Source organism: Schistocerca piceifrons, chromosome 9 (assembly GCF_021461385.2).
Source record: "Schistocerca piceifrons isolate TAMUIC-IGC-003096 chromosome 9, iqSchPice1.1, whole genome shotgun sequence".
Lineage (NCBI taxonomy): Eukaryota > Metazoa > Arthropoda > Insecta > Orthoptera > Acrididae > Schistocerca > Schistocerca piceifrons.
In genome coordinates, this window is record NC_060146.1 from 138805286 (window position 1) to 138833082 (window position 27797).

General features: G+C 42.1%; 1 protein-coding gene across 7 annotated transcripts in view; it reads right to left on the reverse strand.

The window, feature by feature from the left end:
* Positions 1-27797, reverse strand: part of LOC124717375 (zinc finger protein 501-like) — a 442600-nt gene that overhangs the window by 110700 nt on the left and 304103 nt on the right. Inside the window, exon 8 of one of the 7 annotated variants that reach the window (XM_047244215.1) lies at positions 7645-8925. The exons of the other annotated variants lie outside the window; for them this stretch is intronic. Within the exon in view, the coding sequence (XP_047100171.1) occupies positions 8091-8925 (835 nt within the window). The 3' untranslated portion in view covers positions 7645-8090. Of the gene's footprint in view, positions 1-7644; positions 8926-27797 lie in introns of those variants that run through there. 7 annotated transcript variants of the gene reach the window in all.

The following is a 27797-nucleotide window of genomic DNA, read 5'->3' on the forward strand; positions in this document are numbered from 1 at the left end:
ATGAATGGAAAAACTAGTAGAAGCCCATCTTGGGGAAGATCAGTTTGGATTCCGTAGAAATATTGGAACACGTGAGGCAATACTGACCCTATGGCTTATCTCAGAAGCTAGATTAAGGAAAGGCAGGCCTACGTTTCTAGCATTTGTAGACTTGGAGAAAGCTTTTGACAATGTTAACTGGAATACTCTCTTTCAAATTCTGAAGGTGGCAGAGGTAAAATATAGGGAGCGAAAGGCTATTTACAATTTGTATAGAAACCAAATGGCAGTTATAAGAGTCGAGGGGCATGAAAGGGAAGCAGTGGTTGGGAAGGGAGTGAGACAGGGTTGTAGCCTCTCCCCGATGTTGTTCAATCTGTATATTGAGCAAGCAGTGAAGGAAACAAAAGAAAAATTTGGAGTAGGTATTAAAATCCATGGAGAAGAAATAAGAACTTTGAGGTTCGCCAATGACATTGTAATTCTGTCAGAGACAGCAAAGGCCTTGGAAGAGCAGTTGAACGGAATGGATGGTGTCTTGAAGGGAGGTTATAAAATGAACATCAACAAAAGCAAAACGAGGATAATGGAATGTAGTCGAATTAAGTCAGGTGATGTTGAGGGTATTAGATTAGGAAATGAGACACTTAAACTAGTAAAGGAGTTTTGCTATTTGGGGAGCAAAATAACTGATGATGGTCGATGTAGAGGGGATTTAAAATGTAGACTGGCAATGAGAAGGAAAGCGTTTCTGAAGAAGAGAAATTTGTTAGCATCAAGTATTGATTTAAGTGTTAGGAAGTCATTTCTGAAAGTATTTGTATGGAGTGTAGCCATGTATGGAAGTGAAATAGTTTAGACAGGAAGAGAATAGAAGCTTTTTAAATGTGGTGCTACAGAAGAATGCTGAAGATTAGATGGGTAGATCACATAACTAATGAGGAGGTGTTGAATAGGATTGGGGAGTAGAGAAGTTTGTGGCACAACTTGACTAGAAGAAGGGATCGGTTGGTAGGACATGTTCTGAGGCATCAAGCGATCACCAATTTAGTATTGGAGGGCAGCGTGGATGGTAAAAATCGTAGAGGGAGACCAAGAGATGAATACACCAAGCAGATTCAGAAGGATATAGGTTGCAGTAGGTACTGGGAGATGATGAAGCTTGCACAGGATAGAGTACCATGGAGAGCTGCATCAAACCAGTCTCAGGACTGAAGACCACAACAAAACCCAAGAAAGGAAACAGGAGTAATCCAATGAATTACAAAACAATTTACATTAGAATTTTGAAACACATACTGTGTTCAAACATTATGACTTATCTTGACGTAAACGGTCTATTGACAGGTAGTAGGGATTCAGAAGTTATCAGTCTTGTGAATGCGAATCAAAGACTGTGTTTCATTGCCAGAACAATCAGAAGCTGCAACAAGTCTACTAGAGGGACTGTCTGCACTACGCTTGTCCATCCTACGCTAGACTACTGTTGTTCAATATGGGATCCTTACCAGAGAAGACTGACGCAGGAAGCTGTAAAAGTTCAAAGGACGGCTCATTCTGTATAATTACGAAATATGGGAGAAAGTGTCATGGATATGATAAGCAGGTTGGCGTGGTAATTATTAAGAGAAAGATGGTTTTCGTTGTAGCGAGATCTTTTCGAGAAATTCTATTGGTAACATTCTCCTCCTTATGCGAAAATATTTTATCGACACCGATCTACATACGTAGAAGTGATCAGTGTAATAAAGAAAAACAACAAGAAGAGCTTGCACAGAAAGATTTTCTTCTTCATTTTTTCTGCACACTTTTCGAGAGTGGAACGTTAGAGGAATAGAATGAAAGTGGTTCGATGAGCAATTTGCCAGTCACTTACGTGTGAGGTACAGAGCTAGTCGTGAAGATTCACATGTAGAGAAACATATTGGGTGATACTAATGCTACACGATTCTGGTGATAGTACTATAAGCAGTACCCTATGAAGTTTAATGAAATGTAATTATTATTTCTACCAATTTCAAGAGCTACTTGGCCCCACATAACACTGATCACCATTCTCGTCATAGGAATCTGGGTTTCCTACTGTGGACATTACATTTAACGAAATGTAAACGAACTTAAAATACATCTTAATCAGCAAATGAGACAAATTATCTACAAAAGTTTCCACAATGAAACACAAAGTGTTATTTAAATTACAATCTAAAATTGAACACAAGTAATGTTTTATGTTAAATCTACACTCCAGGAATGTAAACGAACCTAAAATACATCTTAATCAGCAAATGAGACAAATTATCTACAAAAGTTTCCACTATGAAACACAAAGTATTATTTAAATTACAATCTAAAATTGAACACAAGTAATGTTTTATGTTAAATCTACACTCCAGGACTGTAGATGTGCTATTTTGTAATACACAGAAGCTCACCTTTTGTTCTAGATTGTTGATTCATATGGACAAAATATCCTCTTTAAGACTTTATTTCAAATCCGTGCTGCTAATTGGTCCAATACATTCCAGTCATCTTTATTTGTAGACGTGTGCAGAAAAACGGGCAAACCCTCAAATGTGAAAACTTACAGATAAGTGCTACCATTGCTCTCTGCGTATGGGATCCAACAAAATTGACATTGGCCTCACTTTAGGATGTAGTACAACGAAGAGGATTTCTTGCGTTTGACTAGATATGATTTCTGTGATGTCAGAATGGGCTAACCTTTCCCTAAACTCTAGTTTCTCTCTATTGGAAAGAAGCTGCCTAGCTCAGTAGCCAACACTACGCCAAATGATAAACAGACAACAGAGATTTGGAAAGATTTGGAGGCAGACTTAGATTATATTGGAATTAATAAAAGTGTAAACACAAACTATAATCCTTGTGTAATTTGTAATATTATTCACTTTATGTACCAAGTTTAGAGTGTTTCAAGTGTTCAGTTGGCACATTCAGTATACAACAGAAATACTGAACATAGCGGATGAAGAAATGGCGTATGCTGATGAAAGTGTGGAAAATCAGCGAAATTTATCGACAGAAGAAGCGTAATCAAGAGAATTGGCGCAAAGAAGTAGTAAAGAGTACAATAATTATACGTATGTAGTGAAAAATGCAAATTCACAAGGTTGAGATTGAGCCTACGGTAGAAAATGTTTCGATGTTGTATCGAAGTAACAATGATCTTAAAAATTCTTATGTACATTGAAGAGCCAAAGAATGTGATACACCTGCCTATAATTGTGTAGGGCCCCCGTGAGCACGCAGAAGTGCAGCAACATGACATGGCATGGGCTCGATTAATGTCTGAAGTAATTCTGGAGGCAGCTGACGCCTTGAATCCTGCAGGACTGTCCATCAATCCGTAAGACTACGATGGGGTTGAGATCTGTTCCGAACAACACTATGCAAGGACCTCACATATGATCAATAATGTTCATGTCTGGGGAGTTTGGTGGCCAGCGGAGTGTTTAAACACAGAAGAATGTTCCTGAAGCCACTCTAGCAATTCTGGATGTGTGGGGTGTCGCATTGTCCTGCTGCAATTGCCCACGTCCGTCGGAATACACAATGGACATGAATGGATGCAGATGATCAAACAGGATGCTTACATATGTGTCACCTGTCAAAGTCGTATCTAGACATATCAGGGGTCCCATATCACTGCAACTGCACATGCCCCACACCATTACAGAGCCTCCACCAGATTGAACAATGCCCTGCTGATGTGCAGGCCCATGGATTCACGAGATTGTTTCCATATCTGTACACTCCATCTGCTCGATACAATTTTAAGTGAGACTCATCCGACAGGGCAACGCGTTTCCAGTCATCAACGGTCCAATGTCAGGCCCACACGAGGAGCAAAACTACGTGTCGTGCAGTCATCAAGGGTACATGAGTGGGCCTTCAGCTTCGAAAGCCCATATCAATGATGTTTAGTTTAATGGTTAGCACGCTGACGCTTCTTGATGGCCCACCATTGAAATCTGCAGCAAATTGTGAAAGGGGTGCACGTCTGTCACGTTAAACGATTCACTTCAGTCGTCATTGGTCCTGTTCTTGCAGGATCTGACAACGCTTACTCCACTCTTTAAACAGGGACGGCACCACATTTTTAACGTAACAGTTAATGGCCATGAAACAACGGTCCACCACTATGGGGCAGAATCAGAATGCCAGAGAATAAAGTGGAAACATCTGAGAACAACAAAGACAAAAAATTCCAGACTGCCACTAGCGGAAATCATTAAGCTAATAATTTTTCAGATGCAAAAGGGCCAGTCTAGGAGGAGAACATCGCAATGGGAACAACTGCCGACAAGGAGTCTTACAGTGGGTTGCTGGAAACACGCTAAAGACAGAAATTCACTACAAACGACTACAAACGACAGAAAGGGTTCCCATTACATGACAACGTCTGCCCACACACATTTCACCACACCACTGAAACCATCAGGACAATGGACGTTTAGCTAATAAAACTCCTCCCTACAGCACATATTTTGTTCCAACAATCTTTCATTTGTCTGGGTCGCTCGAAGGTGCTGTGTGATATCATCGATTTTCGTCCAATGTGGAGGCTTTAATGACTGAATCATGAGGGCTGCCACAAAGAAAAAGTCGTATAAGTATGAATATCAGCTGTAAGCCTGTAACTTAGGTAGAGGCATACAGTGCAAGTCACTTTCGTCAGTCCATTACGTGGCCATATGAATAGAGATACTTTTGATTTCAAACTCACTGACTGTGAATTGGAGGTAAAAATCCTCGCAGTGAGATCCTACCTGTACGCAAAAAACAGCCCCAAATACCATATATAGAAGCCCTCAAACGCCACACAAGGCATAGTTCTACAGTACAGCGATCAAAAGAGTTCTGCCTAGGATGACAGACAGCCTATAGTGTTCACCATGTGAGTGATAATTGTTTTCAGTTCAGGTTGTTCACTATGATCTATCATACATCTGTCTACATGTATCAGTGTCTGCAAGTCATTTGATTTGTGACTAGACTTGAACCTAAGGTTCCAACAGAACATGGTAGGTCCAAGGTTCGTCGTTGGTAGTAACACACATTACTGTGTACACCCAAATCTTAGTGAAGTTACAGGCCTGGGCGACCTTTTGTTCTGGGAACTGATTGGAGTATCTAGTAAGCCTCACCTATATTTTAATAAGAGGACAAATGAAAAGATTCAGAACTGTATATCACTAGGAGAAAGAGAGATACCGCCTACAGAAAATTAAAAAGGCTTTGGAGTAAAGAGAAGCAGCTATATAAATATCAAGAGCTCAGAAGAAAAACCAGTACTAAATAAAGAAGGGAAAATTGAAAGGCGGAAGGAGTATATAGAGGCTCGGTACAAGGGAAATGAAGTTGGAGGGAAAGGCATAAAAAGGAAAGAGGACGTAGATGAACATGAGATGGGTGACAGGATACTGCAAAAAGAAGTTGACAGACCACTGAATGACCTAATTCGAAACAATGCCCCTGGAGTAGACGACATACCCTCACAACTTCTGATAACATTGGAGGAGCCAGCCATGACAAAACTATTCCATGTGATGTGTAAGGTATATAATACTCTCAGGATTAAAGAAGAACATTATATTTACAATTCCAAAATTAAGGTAGATAAACTTTGTGCAGCAGGCCACGGTTTTTGAGTTTCTAGAAAACTGTACAAAAGTGACCATCATGAAACATCTTCACCCCCCAACTAACCCTCACCAGTCATGATTTTTAGTATGTTGTTCGTGGCACTCCCTCCTAGCACTGTACAAAACTTTCAGACTGCATGAACTATTCCCGATATTCCATCTTCTTTTGTGTGTATAGATTGGGTTGTTACATCACCAGCACAGTCGGCTATTTCAATCACATTATTAATTTAAACGTACCCATGAGAGTAATGAAAGAAAACCGACTACTACAGACGTTACTCTAAAACAAATTACATTAACAATTCGATCCAAAAGTAACTCTTAAAACGTTTTCGTAGTCAGAAGACCTGACAAATACTACTATGTCATCATTTAAATTCAGAAAACTATTATATACAATTTATCTAAATGTCAGTTTCATCATTTCTAAGTGCTCAACTAAACTGATGGTGTAATGGTACAAAACTTAACTACATTACATTTCCTGCAAAAAAGCTCTAGTTATTTTTTCTGTAGGGCTAACAGTTTGCGTGTTGCCAGAAGGGGAAAAGCTTGCATGTAGTTTTTGAAGACTTGCTATAATATTGTGGGTTGCATAAAATGTCATAGCTAGGGGCAGCTGCAACACCCTGTATAACAAGACAAAAAAACTAATTATCAGACTTCTTCAATATTCGATTCTGTAAATGCTTACTATGCAACTGCATTTGTACTGTTGTTTATACAATGTTGTGCCACATTTTATCAGTACTGTGGTGAGCTGATACCCAAACTACATTTGTGTTTGAAGGGAAACCACACAAGAAAATTGTCGCTTAATTTTTGGTGTGCTTTGGAGTAATTGTCAACACCAAATATAGTACAGTCTATTGTAAGGATGCAAACACTATATTCCTTCTCTGGTCTGTGAGCCAACAGATTGGGCAACTAGTTGTATAGTCACTGTTTCTACGTAACAATGAAATTAGATAACAAAGGGGAAGAAAATTTGCGATATTCACTCACACTTTTACCAACAGATGTTACTGTTACCATCAAACACTGTTCACAACGAGATGCATGGGAAGTGACTTATTTCTTGTTGTGCAAATCCTGATTAGAGAGTGGGAAATGGGTGAGCTTGTTCCAACTTGATATTCCGCCATTACGAGCAGTTATTGTCGTTATGGGTATGAAGTTTGTAGACATTTGTTGCTAATTCTGTATGCTGTGACAAATAGTAAAAGAACAAGATGTCATGGACTCACAGTAACTCAACAGTGTTCAACTATATAGCACTATATCACATCACTGGTATGATGAAAATCCAAATTCAAACTGTTTGTGCAATAGATTGTTGGTCAGATGTGGAAAGACACCATGTGTCCTTCAAGCAACGTCAACAGCTCAGTTTTCCTGCTAATACAACACAATGTAATGCTATATAATATTTAAAAAAACCTGATATTGTTTGATTTAAGGGTTGGTTATTGAATGAGCACAATAAAGACTCAAGAATATCTGACAGGCGAGATTTAAGGTGTAACTGTCTCTGGGGAAGGCAGAGTATCTCAGAAAGTGTCATAGACCGAATAAACCTGAAAATTCAGATTTCACATTGCAGTACAGGTTTGGATACATATTACTTCACATAATTTTAAAATATACCATAATGACCAAGATTATACATTAATTTGAGGCACACTGGGTTAGTATGTTTGTCCAGCCAATGCTCATAGAAAAACTCGACTTTGATATATGTACAGTCTTAAAAATGGTTTGCACGCTATTATGGAATATACCATTCTGTCTGTTATAATGATACGTACACTGCGTTCAGGTAACCCAAAACCAGTCATGAATTAAATAAAAAAACTATATCCTTCAACTTTCATGTTTTCTGTATCAAACAAAATTACACAATTACAGAAACTGAGGCATATATGTAGGAATGTGAACGGAATTTCTGTGTACATGTTGTCTGTGCTACTTTTGAATAGAACAATGTGAAATTACGTCATCTGCTTTGAATCAAGTCAGTTTTTATTCACATATTATCAGCATCTTTACAACAACATCTAAAATTGAAGAAAATACGAGGCTTTTGTATTATTTCAGCAAACTACTTGAACACCTGAAGTATCTCTTGATACAATCAAGTGATATTAGTATAAAAATAAAAATGTTGCACTATCCCAGCAAGTGATGTATCATACAAGCATTAATGTACCACAAAGGGGCCCCTTAGACCTCTTTCCAATCAAACTCTTACAGCAGAAACATATGATTCGTCTAAGACCAGTGATTATATGTCGATTTTCAAGCCACTTCTGAACTTAAACTTCTGTCAACACAAGTCACAGCACCAGTATCATTCCCCTGTGGGCACACTGAATATATACAGGTGTTTGGCAGAGTGTCATTTTCTTTCCATAACTTCTTGTGACTATTACAGATGCATCAACGTTAACCAGTGTGCCCTGCTGAGTGTCGTGACAAGTCCCTCTGACACCTGTATGACTTGCCACACAAGTCACATTTGAAGTGGCGGTTGCCAGCGTGCATACGTAAATGCTCCTTCAGGACGCTGCTGAACTTGAATCTCTTTTGACATATACCACAGCTGTATGGCCGTTCATCGCTGTGCTTCTGTGAATGCGTCTTCAAGTGGCTTCTTTGTGTGAATGTCTGGTTGCAAACGTCACAGCTGTATGGGCGCTCGCCAGTATGCAACCAAATGTGCTGCTTCAGAGTGCTACTTTGTGTGAACGTCTTGTTGCAAACGCCACAGCTGTACGCACGTTCACCAGTGTGCACGGTCATGTGTCTCTTCAGATCACTATCTTTCCTGAATGATTTACCGCACTCATTACAAGTGCACGGACGGTCTCCTGTGTGCAGACGTAAATGATCTTTCAGAATGCTGCTGCTTTTGAATCTCTTGTGACACAAGTCACAGCTGTAGGGGCTAAACCCAGCGTGAACCAGCAAATGCTGCTTCAGGTGAGTCCTTTGTCTGAACGACTTTTTGCAAATGTCACAGTTGTATGGGCGCTCACCAGTGTGCAGGCGGAAGTGCGTCTTCAAATTGTCACTCCTTTTGAATGTTTTGTGACACACACTACAGGAATGCAGAAACTGCCGAATGCCCTTTTGAGGGTGAATTTTCACGTCCTGACACTGTGGAAACTTCTTTTTGTTGAATGCATCCGTGTCTTTTCCTGCAGGCAGGGGAACTTTGGTAACCAAACTGCCATTGTTACCAGTCCTGTAGCTGCCCTCTGCGCCAACGGGGATAGTACTGCACAAAAGTGGAAAAACAGTGTAAGAAAGTTTTTTCACAACAGTACAACTAAGGAAATTAACAAGCATATTAAAATACGCTAGGATTCGAAATATTCCACAGGATCTCCACAAATGCATTGTATCTGGAATAGTCTACAAAACTAGGTTATAAATTAGGACAATGCCTCAGTATCACAGAAAATTTCTGCCTTCAATGAGGCAATTAAAATATTTGACCTCCTATGAAATATGATTTTTTTGTCATAAGAGTTTGCAAATTTCTCAGCGTATTCCCCAGAGTGAATTTTCCGATATTTTTGTTTAAGCTGATTTTTCTGTCGCTTCCTGGTAGAAAAACTTCACAATTACACGTGAGAACCACAAAGAGTTGGTGCAAAAGATATGACAATTCACTCTCCATGTGTAATAGCTACTGCACTGTTGTGCACATGAAACGTAGCTGTAAACGTCGCCCGCTGATACTCTGACAGAATTTCATTTGCTACATCAAGAGTCCTGACCCAGAGAATAATTCCGTATGCTGAGAGTAGCATATGTCTGCACATGAATCCGTCAGATATTCAAATGGTGCATGTACGTTCCTATGAATTATAAAAGGGAGGTATAGTAATCCAATTGTTGTGAAATTTTGTATAAACTTTTGTAAAGCTGATAGTTAACAGCAATATAAATTTCAGTTTTTTAAGTAACTCTGGTACACAAAAAACTATCGAAAATTCAGAAGTTATAACTTTCCTTGATAAAAAAGGTCTTGGGATGTTAATACGTTTTCTGTAGATGCCAATGAAGGATGTTAACTAAACACTTGAACCTTAAATAACAAATAAAACAACATTTCAGTCAAAAGACAGGAAATCTGTATAATGCAATGTATTCAAACTACTACCGTTCATCTAATGGACAATATTAGATTTTTGTAGCTGAGAAACATTATATGTGATCTCAGGACAGGCTATACTTCTGCAGAACTCACTAAGATGAGTATTATTGGTGTTAGTAAGATGAGGGAACAATATGTCGCACTGCTGCACACCAGTGTTGTACCCTCCTTGATGATGACAGTTAAAGTCTGATGATGGCCTTGTAGGCTGAAGACAAATTGTCTGGCAGCCACTAGAGGACACTACTGCACACTAAATGTATTTCTCTTGAAATATCCCTATCGTTGAGGCTTACTGAGATGTTTGGACGTGCATAGGCACTGCTGTCATGGTCACTATGAGCTATATGCGTAAATCAGATTTTCCACTTGTGTGTCGATTTATTGAATGATTTACTTGTGTAAGTGACTTTTCAGTCACTTTTCTGAATTGTAGGCTGTTGGCGAATTTGAGAGTGCATTACTCTTTGTTTCTGGTGTCAACAATGAGACAGGTTCAGTGTGCATCAGCCTGCTGCGAATGTTGCGGAGTTAGAGAAAGGTGCTGCATGGATGTGTGGTTAGGAGTCCGCACTGGTCTGATGTGTGTACTAAGTAGGGCTGTCTGTATTGTAGTAGTACATGATCACCAAAAAAAAAAATTAAGAACTGCCACGACAGTTGTTTTGTCAAATCTACAAAATGAATGTGGACTGTGTTCCACATGGGTTGACTTATGTGTTAACTTGCGACTTCCACAGACCTTTCCAGAACCTGGCAATGTAGGAGCCTACCAACAAAGTTTGTGAGTTCCGTCCCTACGATCCCACACATCAAGCCAGGGATTTCAATTCTTCCGAGCCAGAATTAGGTTCTAAAATGCTCTTTCGATTCATACATTATTTTTAGTTCAAATGGTTCAAATGGCTCTGAGCACTATGCGACTTAACTTCTGTGGTCATCAGTCGCCTATAACTTAGAACTAATTAAAACTAACTGACCTAAGGACATCACACACATCCATGCCCGAGGCAGGATTCGAACCTGCGACTGTAGTGGTCGCTCGGTTCCAGAATGTAGCGCCTAGAACTGCACGGCCCCTCTGGCCAGCCATTATTTTTAGTCAGGTATATAATAGTATTCCCCAATCATCACCTAACCTGGGATTTCAGATGGCGTCATCCACTCAATTACTTGATCTTTATTGAAAGAAATAGTCCTTTTCTCTAAGTAAACAAATGTTATTGTAAAGAAAGGCATTGTCTCTTCCTCAAACTTCCAAATCAAATTAATTGTTTTTTGGTTACAGTTCCCATTCTTTAATTCGCTCAAATTCACCTTGGTTTGCATGCCAATAAAATTAGCGGTATTCCTTTCATTCAGACATCTTTGGGTGTCGATTACTATATTTGTTATTTTAACTATCAAGACTTTATTCTTCTCCACTCTTTTTATATTTTTTCAAACAGAGCTAAGTTTAAATGCAGAAGTAAATTTTACTGATTGGACTAATGAAAACATGTTAAATTATTTTAGGTGGCATGTCTTCGGGGTCCAAAAATTGTTTAATTGAATCCAGAGCTTACGAATTCTGTCAACTGGGGGCATTAACGATAGCTATCTTATTTTTGAGTGTGATAGTAGTCTGACAACTGACATCAATGGGATTCTTTTCAACTTCTCTGTCCTTATCGTATATATTGAAAAATAATTACATATTTTCATGGTGATTATTTCAACGTCGACAGTTAAGACTACAACAGTGCTTGATATAGTATCGTCGAGAATATGGGCACGGATTCCAATTTCTTCCACGTGTTTTCCTATTTCTTCATTAATTTGGCGAAACACATTCCTCTGTTCGCGTTTTTGAAGCCTTCTGAAGTTGATATTGGTATTGTCCCCACAAAACGCGATTAATTTATCTAATAGAATCTACAGTTGTCTTAATGTGTCTAGACAAAATGCTGTTCTTTCCGATGTTTCGTTATTCAGCAAAACAAACTTCAACAGCTTCTGTTGGATTCCTTCAGTTTCAGTAAAGTGTCGAACAACTGGAGGAAACATCTTTCCAGCCTTGTAGTTTGCTGCGTCAGTGCCTATGTTGTAAAATGAAACTTCTTGTATTTGCTTTATGCATTCGGGAACAGAGTGTAGCGCGAGAATATTTTCAACAACCGCTGTTCCTTTGGTCCTGGCTGTAAACTGCTTTGTAGCGACTTTGGAGTCAGGATACATTGCGACATTTAGATTTACGGAACTGAAGGACTGATGATGCTTGACAACTGTATAAGCTGTTGTCAGTTCTGCAGCAGCAAAGAACAATTATTCCTCGAATCTTCTTTAATCGTGAATGTAGAAACAGGCTTTGATGTCGACGCTGCCACGGATCTATTTGTACGAGCCTTCATAGAAACGTGATGCCTCACATCTGCCTTATTTTCGTACGTTAATGAGATGAATCAGTTATGAATATCATACAGCATTTCCTAATCCGTATGTCCTATCATGACAAAAGACCATTATTATGGTAATCGTTCAAAAACTGAAATTTTCACTTTATATCCTTTGACATTTTCGTAAGTTTTGATGAGACAAGTTTACTAGTCGGTAATCAGTCGCCATTAACACTTGAGTCATCGAAGTATACGTCACCATACACTTCACGCCCTATATACCCGCGGTAAACACTTAAAACATTATTAACTTGCACTCGTTGTTCGTATTACGTTTAGAAAGAGTTGGCTTATCACATCGCTATACAAATGGGAACTGCCCGATTCTTCCGTGTGAAGCTGCTTAAGTGGTTCCAGCCACTTACTACTGGAGAGGTCTGGTATTTCCCGAATGATGGCACTAGATCTAGAAGGTGCCTGCATAGCCAACAGAGGACACGCAACATGTAACGCCGCGTGTGAGACAACCTTGTCAACATAAACTTGTTGACATAAATAAAACTAACTGAGGTTGCATTTACATTTTGCACAAACAGATGGCACTGCTTAAGTACTTGAGACAAGCTAGTAACAGTATTTTGCAAAATCGGGACTAACTTGAGTCTTGTTGGGATGTTGGGACAAAAAGATCCATAACGATAACTGTTCTGATACATCAGGATAGATGCCAACTCTATACACAGCAGGAAGATAGTAGTGGGAGAGTTTGCAATGTGGCGATGCGCGCCGAAGCGACAGACAATGTGTAATCTCTGGATGCGTTCGATGCTGACTGCAGCAGTTACATGGTGAATCTGTTCACGAAATACGTAGCAGCGACTCGTAAGAAACCGCAAGCGCAACGTTGAATAATTATGTAGGAAAAATAGACTATGGTTCAAATGGTTCAAATGGCTCTGAGCACTATGGGACTTAACATCTGAGGTCATCAGTCACCTAGAACTTCGAACTACTTAAACCTAACTAACCTAAGGGCATCACACACATCCATGCCCGAGGCAGGATTCGAACCTGCGACTGTAGCAGTCGCGCAATAGACTATGGCTTTTAAAATCTGTAGAAAGATAGTTGCCAAGTAGTACTTTAAGTGAATCGAACAGAGATATATACTGTAGAATGGCTTGTCACAAAAGAAGAAGAGAAAATGCGGCGCCTGGTTGGCTTTGTGGATTCTGTTGTTAATAGGATCGTTAACAACGTAGCAGGTGACACTTCCAGAACAGAAAAGTAATTCTAGGATTCGGATAAGATTGACTGTAATTAATACCTTCAGTGGCTTCAGTGTTCAACAGTACAGTGAAAGCCCTGCAGTATGTATTACACATTCCTCGCTCAGAAAAATTAGCCTATGTTTAAGTGAGAAATTTTCATCACTTTTGCCTGTAATTGCAATACTATGTAGGTAAGAACGAGTGCATTTTATGCTTTCCGTCTGGTCATCTAAGAAGCGTGCGGTAGTGCTAGAGTTTCTCCGAATATTACTTCATACTCTTTAGAAATTAAATGATATTCCAAGCTATAATGTCTCTATGCTCGTCCGTTTTTATATCTGAACTGCGACTGCTCACATCATTGCAGTTTAGTTCGACCGCTGGCTGGCCAATGCTGTCCAAGTTTAAAGCGCCGGTAAAGCTGTTATCCCGCATTATCGCTCAGTCTATGTGTGTGTTACACAGCATAAAACGTATCCTTATGATCGTACTTGACTGTACTGTCACAGCTTGGCTTCCACTCCATGTGAAACGAAATCCAATGAGATTCAAGCAAACGCGGAAGTATACATGGCGTAATGTTTACATCGGGTTTATTCTTATGATGAACAGAGTATAGAAGTATTGGTCCGATCGTTGCACTAACACTTAAAGATGGAGTTGAACGGAGGGTGTCCCACAATGGGTTTTACATTTTCGATCTTTAATACCTGGAGGACCGCCGCTTGCGGTAGCGCTCTCGCTTCCCGGGCACCGGGTCCCGGGTTCGATTCCGGCTGGGTCACTGAGTCTCACCTGCCCCAAGATGACTGGGTGTTGTGTCGTTTTCATCATCATCATCATCATCATTCATCAACATTACGGTCGGAGGAAGCCAATGGAATACCTTGAGACAAACTGGTAATAGATAATCTGACCCGATTGTAATTATATAACTTGTGTGTCTCGCCATTCTTTTATTTTATTTTCAGTTGACAGCAACTACACGTAAATAACAAGATGGCTGAAAACTAGACTTTCGACCAAAGAAAGGGGATTTTTAAGTGCTATTGGAAATGGGAAAACATAAAAGTGCAACCGACTGCGGGAAGAATTTGATATTGGGCCACCGTTTAACGAAATTACGCGACAAATGTGATAGGGAAGGAACTGTGCTTGGCCTGAAAAAGAGACAGTGTCGCAGGAAGAAATCAGTAGCGGACGAAAGAGGTGTGAGCACAGAGGTATAAGCTTCACCAACGTCGCCACGGAAGTCCACAGGGCGAGCCGCGCGTGAAATCAGGTGCCAGCAAATCAAGACTTCGCCCCATTTTATAGCAAGCGAATTAGAAACCCTACATTTCCAGTTTGCTTCACGCGATGAATGACGACGACCAGGATTGGCACCTCGAACTTTGTGAATGGATATACAATAGTGAACAGTTGACACATGTTATTGTTTGATCTGATAAGGCTATGCTTAAACTCAATGGATCCATCGATCGCCATAACAGTGTGTACTGTGACAAAGAGATAACCCTCATGCCACTGATGTATGAAATGTTAATGTTCCTGGGTTACCAGTGTGGTCTGGAGTGGTGTGCCTGTCTCTAAAGGACTTATAGCACCTTTCTTTTTGCAGGAACAGTGACCTTACCATGTTGCAGGAACGATTTGTATGAGCTGTTCACCAAATGTACTGAGATAATTTTTTTTTTTCAACAAGACAGTGCACCGTCACATTACCATCGTGATGTATGGTTATTCCTGGTTGAAACATTTCTTGAGAAGTGGATAGGCCGACGAGAAAGTGCCGAACTTCCAGCCAGGCTTCCCGAGCACGCGCCTTGAGACTTCTTTCTGTGAGGAACTATGACGGACACTGCCTTCGCCACAAAGCCACGTACGCTGGATGACACTAGAGAAGCGATTGTGACTGCCTGTCCATTAAATGGCAACTACTACGCATCTGTATGGAGCTGGTATCTGTACAGATATCATTGGTGATCTTGCACTCTCGATGAATGAAATTATAATGAAATCTAGACCTTTTAGCTGCTTACGGGCGTTGATAAATATCAACGTGGACAGTTAAATAATGTTTGCACCGACCGGGACTCGAACCCGGGACCGCCTGCTTACATGGCAGACGCTCTATCCTACTGATCCATCTAGGGCACAGAGGATAGTGCGACTGCAGGGACTTATCGCTGGCAAGCTCCCCGTGAGACCCACACTTCCAACTTACTGTCCACACACTACATTTATAGTGCCTCTGGACACTATACTCATTACTCGCGGCAGTCAATCTACCCATTCTCGTAAGAGTTCGGGCAGTGTGCGTGCATCCGCACTGAAGAAGATCATTGGCCAGTAAGCCTTACCTGTATGAAGATGATATCTGTTCTTTCAGACGTTACGAAGTCGAAGCCGATAGACGATCGTGCTGTCGTCGATGTTTTGCTTGGCGTCAAAATGACGTCATGTATGCAGGAAGTAGTGTGAAACGACTGTTATCCTCAGAGTTTTCTTTTATCTAACGTCATTGTATCTTCAACTTTCGAAAATAAAAAGAAATTTCCATAAGACCCAGAACTACGTCCGATTATTTATGAGCATAAATAATGACGCCACATAATTTGTGACCCTCTCAAAAACTTGCGTAGCTTTCGATGGCGTAGGCGTCCAGCAGCTAAATACGCACGGAGAAAATGAGCGACAGCAGCAAGATACTCCATGAAGTCATTGAGTAATGAGTGCTATCGACAGGTGATGTCAAATTGATCGCATATTTTTAGATTTCCAGAGCGGTTTCGACACCGTTCCTCACAAGCGTCTTCTAACTAAACTGCGTGCCTGTGGAATATCGCCTCAGTTGTGCGACTGGATTCGTGGTTCCCTGTGAGAAAGGTCGCAGTTCGTAGTAATAGACGGAAAGTCGTCGAGTGCGACAGAAGTAATATTCGGCGTTCCCCGAGGAAATGTTATAAGCCCTCTACTGTTCCTTATCTACATTAACAACATAAGAGACAATCTGAGTAGCACTCTTCGATTGTTTGCAGACGATGCTGTCATTTACCGTCTTCTAAAGTCATCAAACGACCAAAACGAATTGAAAAATGATTTAGATAAGATATGTGTATGGTGCGAAAAGTGGCAATTGACCCTGAATAAAGAAAAGTGTGAAGTTATTCACATGAGTACCAAAAGTAATCCGCTAAATTTCGATTACTCGATAAGTCACACAAATCTGAAGACTGTAAATTCAACTAAATATTTAGGGATTACAGTTACAAATAACCTAAATTGGAACGATCATATAGATAGTGTTGTGGGTGGTGCAAACCAAAGACTGCGTTGAACTGGCAGAAGGTGCAACACGTTTACTAAAGAGACTGCTTAGAGCATGCTTGTCCGCCCCATCCGGGAGTATAGCTGTGCGGCGTGGGATCCGCCACAGGAGGGACTGACGGGTGACATCGAAAAAATTCAAAGAAGGGCAGCTAGTTTTGTATTATCGCGAAATAGGGGAGATAGTACCACTGACACGATACGTGAGGTGGCAATCATTTAAAAAAAGGAGTTTTTCGTTTAGACGGCATGTTCTCATAAAATTTCAATCATCAGTTTTCTCCTCCGACTGCGAAAACATTCTGTTGGCAACCACCTACATAGGGGGAAATGATCGTCACGTTGAAAAAAGATAAATCAGACCTCGCACAGAAAAATTTTAGTGTTCGTTTTTCCCAAACGCCGTTCGAGAGTGGAACGGTAGAGAGACAACTTGAAGGTGCTGCCCTCTGCCAGGCACTTTATTGCGAATAGCAGAGTAATCGCGTGGATGTAGATACAGACTGATGACATTAACGAACTTCAGAATGACATAAAGGCTTTGGAGCTTGAAATTCTGATACATTCTGGCAGGAAGTCCATACAGGACAACAAAAACCGCGTTAACTCTCCAATGTCCACACATCGCAGCACAGTTGTCCAGGTGGCGCACGGTATTAGGCCAGGCTTCACGGTATTAGGCCAGGCATCAGCCGTCTTCACACGGGACGAGGCACCTAACGTTGACGATGACGCTGACGAGACATCCGACTTCACAAAGGACAGCACTCCGCCTCCCTGGACGAGCTGGTTAACGTGATCTGTGCCCTCAGCGCTCTTCAGCGGTCATTTTCGGCTTTATCTGGCTCGCAAACCACACTCTATACGAAAAAGAACGAGCGTAAAATAGCTGTTAGTTATTGTCGAAGATGAAACGGAAAAATCCAGAAGGAGATTCATGACTCGTCGATGGCTTGAACAAAGAATTTCTGGTAGAAGAACACTACATAGTATTCTAAAACGGTCTGAGACACATATCTGTAGTAGTAGTTATTCGTTAACTCAATTGAAATTTCATCGAATTTTCGATTTTAAAGTGAATATAGTTAAGTTATAACAGCCAATGTCAGTTTGCGCAAGCATAAATCCATATTCGCGATATTGCATTGTGTGCTGACACTGAAATGACGCACTGCATCACATAGATTTCAAGATCGAGGTTAGTTTCGTATCTTCATTCGAATGGAGAAACGAGGTTTTGGCAGCAGCTCATCATCAGCAAAAAAGGTATTTACCAGCAAGATACAAACATGAGCGAGTCCATAAACACAGAGACACGTACATATAAACTACTGGCCAGTAAAATTGCTACACCAAGAAGAAACAAAGATGATAAACGGATATTGATTGGACAAATATACAGGGTGATTCAAAAAGAATACCACAACTTTAGGAATTTAAAACTCTGCAACGACAAAAGGCAGAGCTAAGCACTATCTGTCGGTGAATTAAGGGAGCTATAAAGTTTCATTTAGTTGTACATTTGTTCGTTTGAGGCGCTGTTGACTAGGCGTCAGCGTCAGTTGATGCTAAGATGGCGACCGCTCAACAGAAAGCTTTTTGTGTTATTGAGTACGGCAGAAGTGAATCGACGACAGTTGTTCAGCGTGCATTTCGAACGAAGTATGGTGTTAAACCTCCTGATAGGTGGTGTATTAAACGTTGGTATAAACAGTTTACAGAGAATGGGTGTTTGTGCAAAGGGAAAAGTTCTGGACGGCCGAGAACGAGTGATGAAAATGTAGCACGCTACTGTAACTGGACTACAGTATCTGGAGATGTTAGAGAATTAGCTGTTCCCTCAGCTCGAACAAGAAGCACAACAATTCATATTTCAGCAGGATGGAACGCCACCACATTGGCACTTATCTGTCCGTAACTACCTGAACGTCAACTACCCGAGGCGATGGATCGGCCGCCAGGCAGCCCGTGACAGAGCACTTCATCACTGGCCTCCAAGAAGCCCTGATCTTACCCCCTGCGATTTTTTCTTATGGGGGTATGTTAAGGATATGGTGTTTCGGCCACCTCTCCCAGCCACCATTGATGATTTGAAACGAGAAATAACAGCAGCTATCCAAACTGTTACGCCTGATATGCTACAGAGAGTGCGGAACGAGTTGGAGTATCGGGTTGATATTGCTCGAGTGTCTGGAGGGGGCCATATTGAACATCTCTGAACTTGTATTTGAGTGAAAAAAAACCTTTTTAAATACTCTTTGTAATGATGTATAACAGAAGGTTATATTATGTTTCTTTCATTAAATACACATTTTTAAAGTTGTGGTATTCTTTTTGAATCACCCTGTATTATACTACAACTGACATGTGATTACATTTTCACGCAACTTGGGTGCATAGATCCTGACAAATCAGTACTCAGAACAACCACCTCTGGCCGTAATAACGGCCTTGATACGCCTGGGCATTGAGTCAAACAGAGCTTGGACGGCGTCTACAGGTACAGCTGCCCATGCAGCATCAACACGATACCACAGTTCACCAAGAGTAATGACTGGCGTATTGTGACGGGCCAGTTGTTCGGCCACCATTCACCAGACGTTTTCAGTTGGTGAGAGATCTGGAGAATGTGCTGGCCAGGGCAGCAGTCGAACATTTTCTGTATCCAGAAAGGCCCGTACAGAACCTGCAACATGTGGTCATGCATTATCCTGATGAAATGTAGGGTTTCGCAGGGATCGAATGAAGGGTAGAGCCACGGGTCGTAACACATCTGAAATGTGTATCATGATGCTGTAAACAGAACCTGGATTCATCCGAAAAAATGACGTTTTGCCATTCGTGCACCCAGGTTCGTCGTTGAGTACACCATCCCAGGCGCTCCTGTCGGTGATGCAGCATCAAGGGTAACCGCAGTCATGGTCTCTGAGCTGATAGTCCATGCTGCTGCAAACGTCGTCAAACTGTTCATGCAGATGGTTGTTGTCTTGCAAACGTCCCCATCTGTTGACTCAGGGATCGAGACGTGGCTGCACGATCTGTTACAGCCATGCGGATAAGATGAATATCATCTCGACTGCTAGTGATACGAGGGCGTTGGGATCCATCACGGTATTCCGTATTACCATCCTGAATCCACCGATTCCATATTCTGCTAACAGTCATTGGATCTCGACCAACGCGAGCAGCAATGTCGCGATACGATAAACCGTAATCGCGATAGGCTACAATTCGACCTTTATCAAAGTCGGAAACGTGATGGTACGCATTTCTCCTCCTCACACGAGGCATCACAAGAACGTTTCACCAGGCAACGCAGGTCAACTGCTGTTTGTGTATGAGAAATCGGTTGGAAACTTTCCTCATGTCAGCACGATGTAGGTGTCGCCACCGGCGTCAACCTTGTGTGAATGCTTCCCGTCGGTTAAATTTCGCGTCTGTAGCACGTCATCTTCGTGGTGTAGCAATATTAATGCCCAGTAGTGCATATTACAGAAAGTTTCATAACAGCAAAAACTTCCAGTGTGTAAACTGTTTATTTTCACACGTAGCCTGGCAGTCACGATAAAATGTCTGGGCACTGGGCAACATTCCAGACGTTGACCTTTGCGACAAGATTTGCACCAAATACATTATTTATGATAAACTAAATCGACTACTGAGATAATAAATCTATGAAATGCATAAGAAAGACCCAGTCTCTAAGGCAAGAAACAGAAAAATAATATACAACATCAAAAAAAGATTTGCATCACCCCTGTTCCCAGAACTCCTGTACACAGACATTGACTGTGGATATTGTATCACAGCCATAGTCCCTTTGATTGTTCAGAGATGTCACTAAACCCGCCCAAAGATGTAAACAACCATGCCTATTAGACGGAGAGGGTCCAACAACCGATCAGTTCCAGGCATTCCAACACGAAGGAGGTACACGGATCATGTTGTCTGTAGTTCAACCATGCCTAGATGGTCAATACCGCGGTTAGATTGCGTCCACATTGTTGCTTTGTGCCAGGAAGGGCTCTTGACAACGGATGTGTCCAGGCATCTCGGAGTGAACCAAAGCGATGTTGTTTGGACATGGAGGAGATACAGAGAGACAGGAACCGTCGATGTCATGCCTCGCTCAAGCTGCCCATGTCTACTACTGCAGTGGGTGACCGCTACCTACGGATTATGATTCGGAGGAACGCTGACAGCAACGCCATCATGTTGAATAATGCTTTCGTGCAGCCACAGGACGTCATGTTGTGCGTAATAAGCTGCATGACGCGCAACTTCACTCCCGACCTTCCATTGCGAGGTCTATCTTTGCAACCACGACACCATGCAGCATGGTACAGATAAGCCCAACAACATGCCGAATGGACTGCTCAGGATTGGCGTCATGTTCTCTTCAGCTATAAGTGTTGTATATGCCTTCAACCAGGCAATCGTCGGAGATGCGTTTGGAGGCAACCCGGTCAAGCTGAACGCCTTAGACACACTGTCCAGCGACAGCAGCAAGGTGGAGGTTCCCTACTGTTTTGTGGTGGCATTATGTGGGGCCGACGTATGCCGCTAGTGGTCATGGAAGGCGCCATAACGGCTGTACCATACGTGAATGCATATTGGCGAGGCATTCGTCTTTGTGGACGATTATACGCGTCCTCATCGTGCACATCTTGTGAATGACTACCTTCAGGATAACGGCATCGCTCGACTAGAGTGTCCAGCATGTTCTACAGACATGAACCCTATCAAACATGGCAGGGATAGATTGAAAAGGGCTGTTTATGAAGGACTTACTCACCAAGCACTCTGAGGGATCTACAACGATTCGCCGTTGAGGAGTAGGACAATCTGGACCAACAATGCCTTCATGAACTTGTGGATAGGATGCCACGACGAATACAGGCATGCATCAATGCAAGAGGACGTGCTACTGGTATTAGAGGTACCAGTGTGTACAGCAATCTGGACCACCACCTCTGAAGGTCTCGCTGCATGGTGGTACAACATGCAATGCGTGGTTTTCATGAGCAATAAAAAGGGCGGAAATGATGATTATGTTGATCTCTATTCCAATTTTCTCTACAGGTTCTGGAACTCTCGGAACCGAGGTGATGCAAAACTTTTTTTGATAAATCTATATGGAACAGGCCTCTGTATATGGAACAGACTACTCTGAAGCACCAAAGAAACTGGTGTAAGCATGCGTATTCAAATATAGTGATATTTAAACAGGCAGAATACGGCGCTGCCATCGGCAACGCCTATATAAGACAAGAACTGTCTGGCGCAGTTGTTAGATTAGTTATTGCTGCAACTAATGTGTGTGAATTCCTAAGGGACAAAACTGCTGAGTTCATCGGTCCCTAGACTTATACAATGCTTAAACTAACTTATGCTAAGAACACCACACATGCCCGAGGGGGGACTCGAACCTCTGACGGGACGGGCCGGGCCGGGCCGCGCAATCCATGACATGACGCCTCTAACCGTGCAGCCATTCGCCGTGACACTGCTGCTACTATGGCAGACTATCACGATTTAAGTGAGTTTGAACGTGATGTTATAGGCGGCGCACGAGAGATGGGACACAGCATCTCCGAGGTAGCGATCAGAAAGGGATTTTCTCGTACGACAGTTCCTGCAAGAACGGTACCAATGACGACTGAAAAGAATCGTTCAAAGTGACAGAAGTGCAACCCTTCCGCAAACTGCTGCAGATTTCAATGCTGGGCCATCAACAAGTGTCAGCGTGCAAACCATTCAACGAAACATCATCGATATGGGCTTTTGGAGTTGAAGGACCACTTGTGTATCCTCTGATGACTGCACAACAGAAAGCTTTACGCCTCGCCTGGGCCCATCAACACCGACATTGGACTGTTGATGACTTAAAACATGTTGGTTGGTCGCACGAGTCTAGTTTCAAATTGTATCGAGGGGATGGACGGGTACGGGACAACCTCATGAATCCATGAACCCCGCATGTCAGCAGGGGACTGTTCAAGCTGGTGGAGCCTCTGTAATGGCGGGGGCGTGTGCAGTTGGAGTGATATGAACCCTTGATACATCTACATATCACTCTGAAAGGTGACAGGTATGTAAGCATCCTGTCTGGTCACATGCATCCATTCACGTCCAATGAGGATTCTGATGGGCAATTCCCGCAGGGCAATGCGACACCCCAAATGTCCGGTATTGCAGCACAGTGGTTCCAGGAACATTCTCCTGAGTTTAAACACTTCCGCTGGCCACCAGACTCCCCAGACATGAACATTATTGAGCATGTCTGGGATGCCTTGGAACGTGCTGTTCAGAAGATATCTCTACCCGCTCGTACTCCTAAGGATTTATGGGCAACCCTGCAGGATTCACGGTGTCAGTTCCCTCCAGCACTACTACAGAAATTAGTCGAGCTCATGCCATGTTGTGTTGCGGCACTTCTGTGTGCTCGTGGCGGCCCTACACGATATTAGGCAGGTGTACCAGCTCCTTTGGCTGTTCAGTGTATGTAAAGATAGTAACTACAAATGTCATTGTTTGAGATTTAATATACAGGGTGTTTCAAAGTGAACATATCGGTTTTAAGGCGTTTTAGCATTTATTACGTTCAACTTACAGTTGTAAATAATAAAACAAATTGAAGGGCAACTCAAAGAGTTTTGTTTGTATACCTGTGCGCAATGGGAAGAGTATGGAATGACAAAGAGTAACTGAAAAACGTGTTGAACAAGTGTGAGTCTATCACCCCGCGGAAAGTTTATGGGCTTTTCTTTCTCGATGAATCAACTGTAACTGATGTTTCTTATCTTGATGTGCTATACAGCTATGGCCCGTGCCTCAATGGGAAGAAGCTGAACAACACATCTTTACTTGGGAGCAAGATGGTGCACCACCTAACTGGCATAATTCAGTACACGACTGGTTAAACGACATTGTATCCGACCGGTGGATTGGGAGCAAGGGGCTGGTTGACACAGCATTTTATCCATGACCTCCACGTTCACACACGATCTGACGCGGTCATGTGTATGTGCCTCCGATACTACCTCATCTATCCGACTTTAGAAACAGTGTTATTGCAACAGTTACTCCTGACACATTGATCAAGCTTTCAGAACAACTCGCCAATCGACTCGATATCTGATCGATGTTCACACTGAATAATTGTAAGAAAAACTATGTTCTCTTTCATTTGGTGTATTATTTATATATGTAAGGGTGAATATAATATGTACTACGAAGCCTTAAAACCCATATATTCATTTTGAAACACCCTGTATTAATTTTACCAAACAGATGCCCTTCTGATGACCATTGTGCTGCAGTCTTGAAATAGTATACTTTCGTAGCAAACAAGTTATACAAATTAAAACATCAACCATAGGACGCCGTTATCTATCGATATGTCGTTTCCTGTCATTTAATTATAGCAAGTCGTAGCTAAAACGGCGCGTTTTCGAGAGATCCTCAATTTGCTGATGCTCTGAAGCAGCTTATGTTCGTACCACGTACTCTACAAGAAAGAAAACCCACCAGATACAATGTTTAAAACCATACAATATGTCGCCCAGATACTAGAATACATGGTAGGAATCACGAGGTGAATGCCCAATAGCCAGCCGCGCCGCTGACGTCAGAGTGAACCCAGCCAACGCTCAGTAGCCAGTAATTGCCATTAATAATTGTGCTGCAATGCGTTTACCAGCCAATATAAGGTTGTCTGCGGCAGTGTGAATTGTTATTAGTGACAGTCGACTGAGTTCCGAGTTACATCATCATTATTACTATATTGAGAGACTCTTTACGAGGAAGTTTTTAATCGAAAAATAATGATTTGCTGCACGGTTGCCAGTTGTACTGACCACAGGAAAATGGTTCAAATGGCTCTGAGCACTATGGGACTCAACTGCTGTGGTCATTAGTCCCCTAGAACTTAGAACTACTTAAGCCTAACTAACCTAAGGACATCACACACACCCATGCCCGAGACAGGATTCGAACCTGCGACCGTAGCAGCAGCGCGGCTCCGGACTGGAGCGCCTAGAACCGCAAGGCCACCGCGGCCGGCTGACCACAGCAGACAATGAAGTTAGGAATAAACTTTCATATATTTCAAAGAGACGAAACAAAACGGATAAATGCATGTAAATGTGCAGATTCGTTCTCTGTTGAAAATGTTCATGCTTGCTCAATACATTTAACTGATTCGGATTATGAAAGGGTTTGAACAGTGAACTGTCGAATATTCCAACGAAATGCAAGCTGAAAACTGAAGCTGTTCCAGCTCTAAATCTACCATCCTCCAGTGCTGATTTAGGACGTAGTATTAAGCCTAATAATGAGAGAAATATTCGTGCTCAAAAACGAAGCTACCATACAGAAGTAGAAGATATTTTACAGGTAAATATATCACCAGCTACTAGACAAAAGGCTACCCATGATAATAAACACTGCTGTCAATGTGATGATCTGTGGTTACACCAACAATTAAAAATTATGGAAACGCATATAAAGACCTTCGGCAAAAGTATGCAGATTTATTGGATTTTCTCCCTCGATGTAATGCCGAGTGATTGAAAGTAGAACATGAGTTATTGAATAGAGAACATGTTCAAAAGGTGATTCAGGGTTCTGTTTATGATTGTCAACAATAAGTGGTATGAAAGGACTGACTGAGCATTTGAAGATACTGCAAAGGTTGCGACTTTACATTGCCTACCTCATAGAGCGTTATCTTTAGTCTGGGACACATTGAAATCTCCTCTTTCCAGTAAGTCACTTTAGAAAGAAGACAGGCAATTCAGCGTTCCACCAGATTTCATTGTCTTAAACCTTGCCGATGTTAAGACTCAGTCAGACATTAACAAAATTAAAAAAAAAAAAAGACATAGTTCGGAGGCTTTACACTAGCATTTCACCGACCAAAGGAACACAGTTCAACTAATATAAAGCTTAATAGCTATAGTAATAACGCAATAAAACCATGAGGATCTGGATTACATTCACGCCAGTATATGAGTTAAGCAAGTTTTCGCCATGGGTCTATAAGCTTCAATGCAGTGCGATATGGCGTGAGGGTTCAGGGTGACATCACAGCTGTCAGCCCACCTGCGTCGGACCCCTAACGTGTATTGTAGTATCCGTGATACTGCGGGCCTCTTTTCTGCTTGTGCCGCAAAATGACGGCGCATTTCACTGGCCACGTTCCTCTCCTCGAGGCAAAAATCTTACGTGCCACGTTTTTGATTTTACGCTCCACAGTGTAGTGGAAAGTGGCATTCCACACTGTGACGTCACCACGACTTCAGGCACAGACAGATGCTGCCGTATGGCGACCGCGTGTGACAAAGAATTCTGCAGCTGAGCCACGCTCACACTTCGAAGCAACAAGACATCGGCCCACCAGTTTCAGCGGTTTGGCCCTGCCACGATTGCAATTACTCGTACAAGTACTTCCATTTACGCCCTCCCAACCGCTAACGTGGTTCGTGGTAATGGACATCATATTCTGACAGCAAATGGTGACCAATAACGAGTAATTCACCTCGGTGATACGTAATTTCGACCGATAAACAACAACATTGGTGTCGGACATTACAGAACAGTACTACCACACACCGCAATACTTCCACCATTGGTGCAGCAGTCGAAGCAAACACTGCAGCAATATACGCTGCCCGCCCCCTCCTCACACAGTGGTAATTGGGTGTCTGCACACGCGAATACTTACACAGCCGCTCGCATGTGACTCTGTGAAAGGACTCAATGAGGTAGTGACTACAGCCACCATACACTGGCCCTTTCCCAGTGTTGTGTAGAGTGGATCGTACTATTGACATATTGTACAATGACGTGCCAATGAATGTATCAATTGAAAGGATCAAAGTGGTGTGAGTTTTAGTTTCTGACAGTGTTAGGCACCTCACAGAAGCTGCAACCACAATCAGTCCAGAAGAACCGAATCATACTTCTTGGACGCCAGACGAACCTGCTAGTCAGCTTTGGGACACACAGGTGCAGCAACAGACAGCATCTGCACCATAAAAGCTAATTGCGGATTATTCAAGTACCAAGATCCCAGATGTTCTGCGCTATACGGAGGTCAGTGGGATGGGGGTGGTGGCGGTGGTGGAGGTAGTGGTGGTGGTGTGGGGGGGGGGGGGAGGTTGGCATTGTTACTTTTTACTTTTTGTGTACTTGTGCATCGTAAAAGCAGCATGTGGTACACGTGAACTCTCTGACATGTTTTGTGTTGTTATTTTTGCTGTATTATATGAGGGCCGGCCGGAGTGGCCGAGCGGTTCTAGGCGCTGCAGTCTGGAACCGCGCGACCGCTACGGTCGCAGGTTCGAATCCTGCCTCGGGCATGGATGTGTGTGATGTCCTTAGGTTAGTTAGGTTTAACTAGTTCTAAGTTCTAGGGGACTGATGACCTCGGAAGTTAAGTCCCATAGTGCTCAGAGCCATTTGAACCATTTATTATATGAGGGTATGCTGAAGATTAGTGTCTTCCAATTTTTTATGTGATAATTCTCAAAGCTCTCAAATAATACAAAATTTATTAACATTCTTCATCTTTATTCTTCATGTCTGTGTGTTTCTTTCCCAAACACTGTCACCCTGACGTCGAACACGTTTCTCCCAATGACAGACCAGTCTGTTGATACTGCTGCTGTAGACTGTTTGACTTCGTTGATGGAACCACAACCTCACCTCTCACTATCAAAGTGAAGTCCGCGAAGGTGTTCTCTAAGTTTTGGAAACAGGTGAAAATCGGATGGGGCCAAGTTGAGGTTAGCACCATTGTTTCTTGCATAAGAAATATGAACAACCCAAATCCGCACATTACTGATGTTGAATCAGCATCACCGTAGATGGCTTTAGTTCTTCTATGGCTGTGAATTGGTGGCATATTTTCTACAGTTAGAAACTCGATTACAGCACACTGTTTGTCACGCACTGACATAGCTACGTTACACTCCGCCATGTTGCACGCTACAATTCGGAGTTGTCT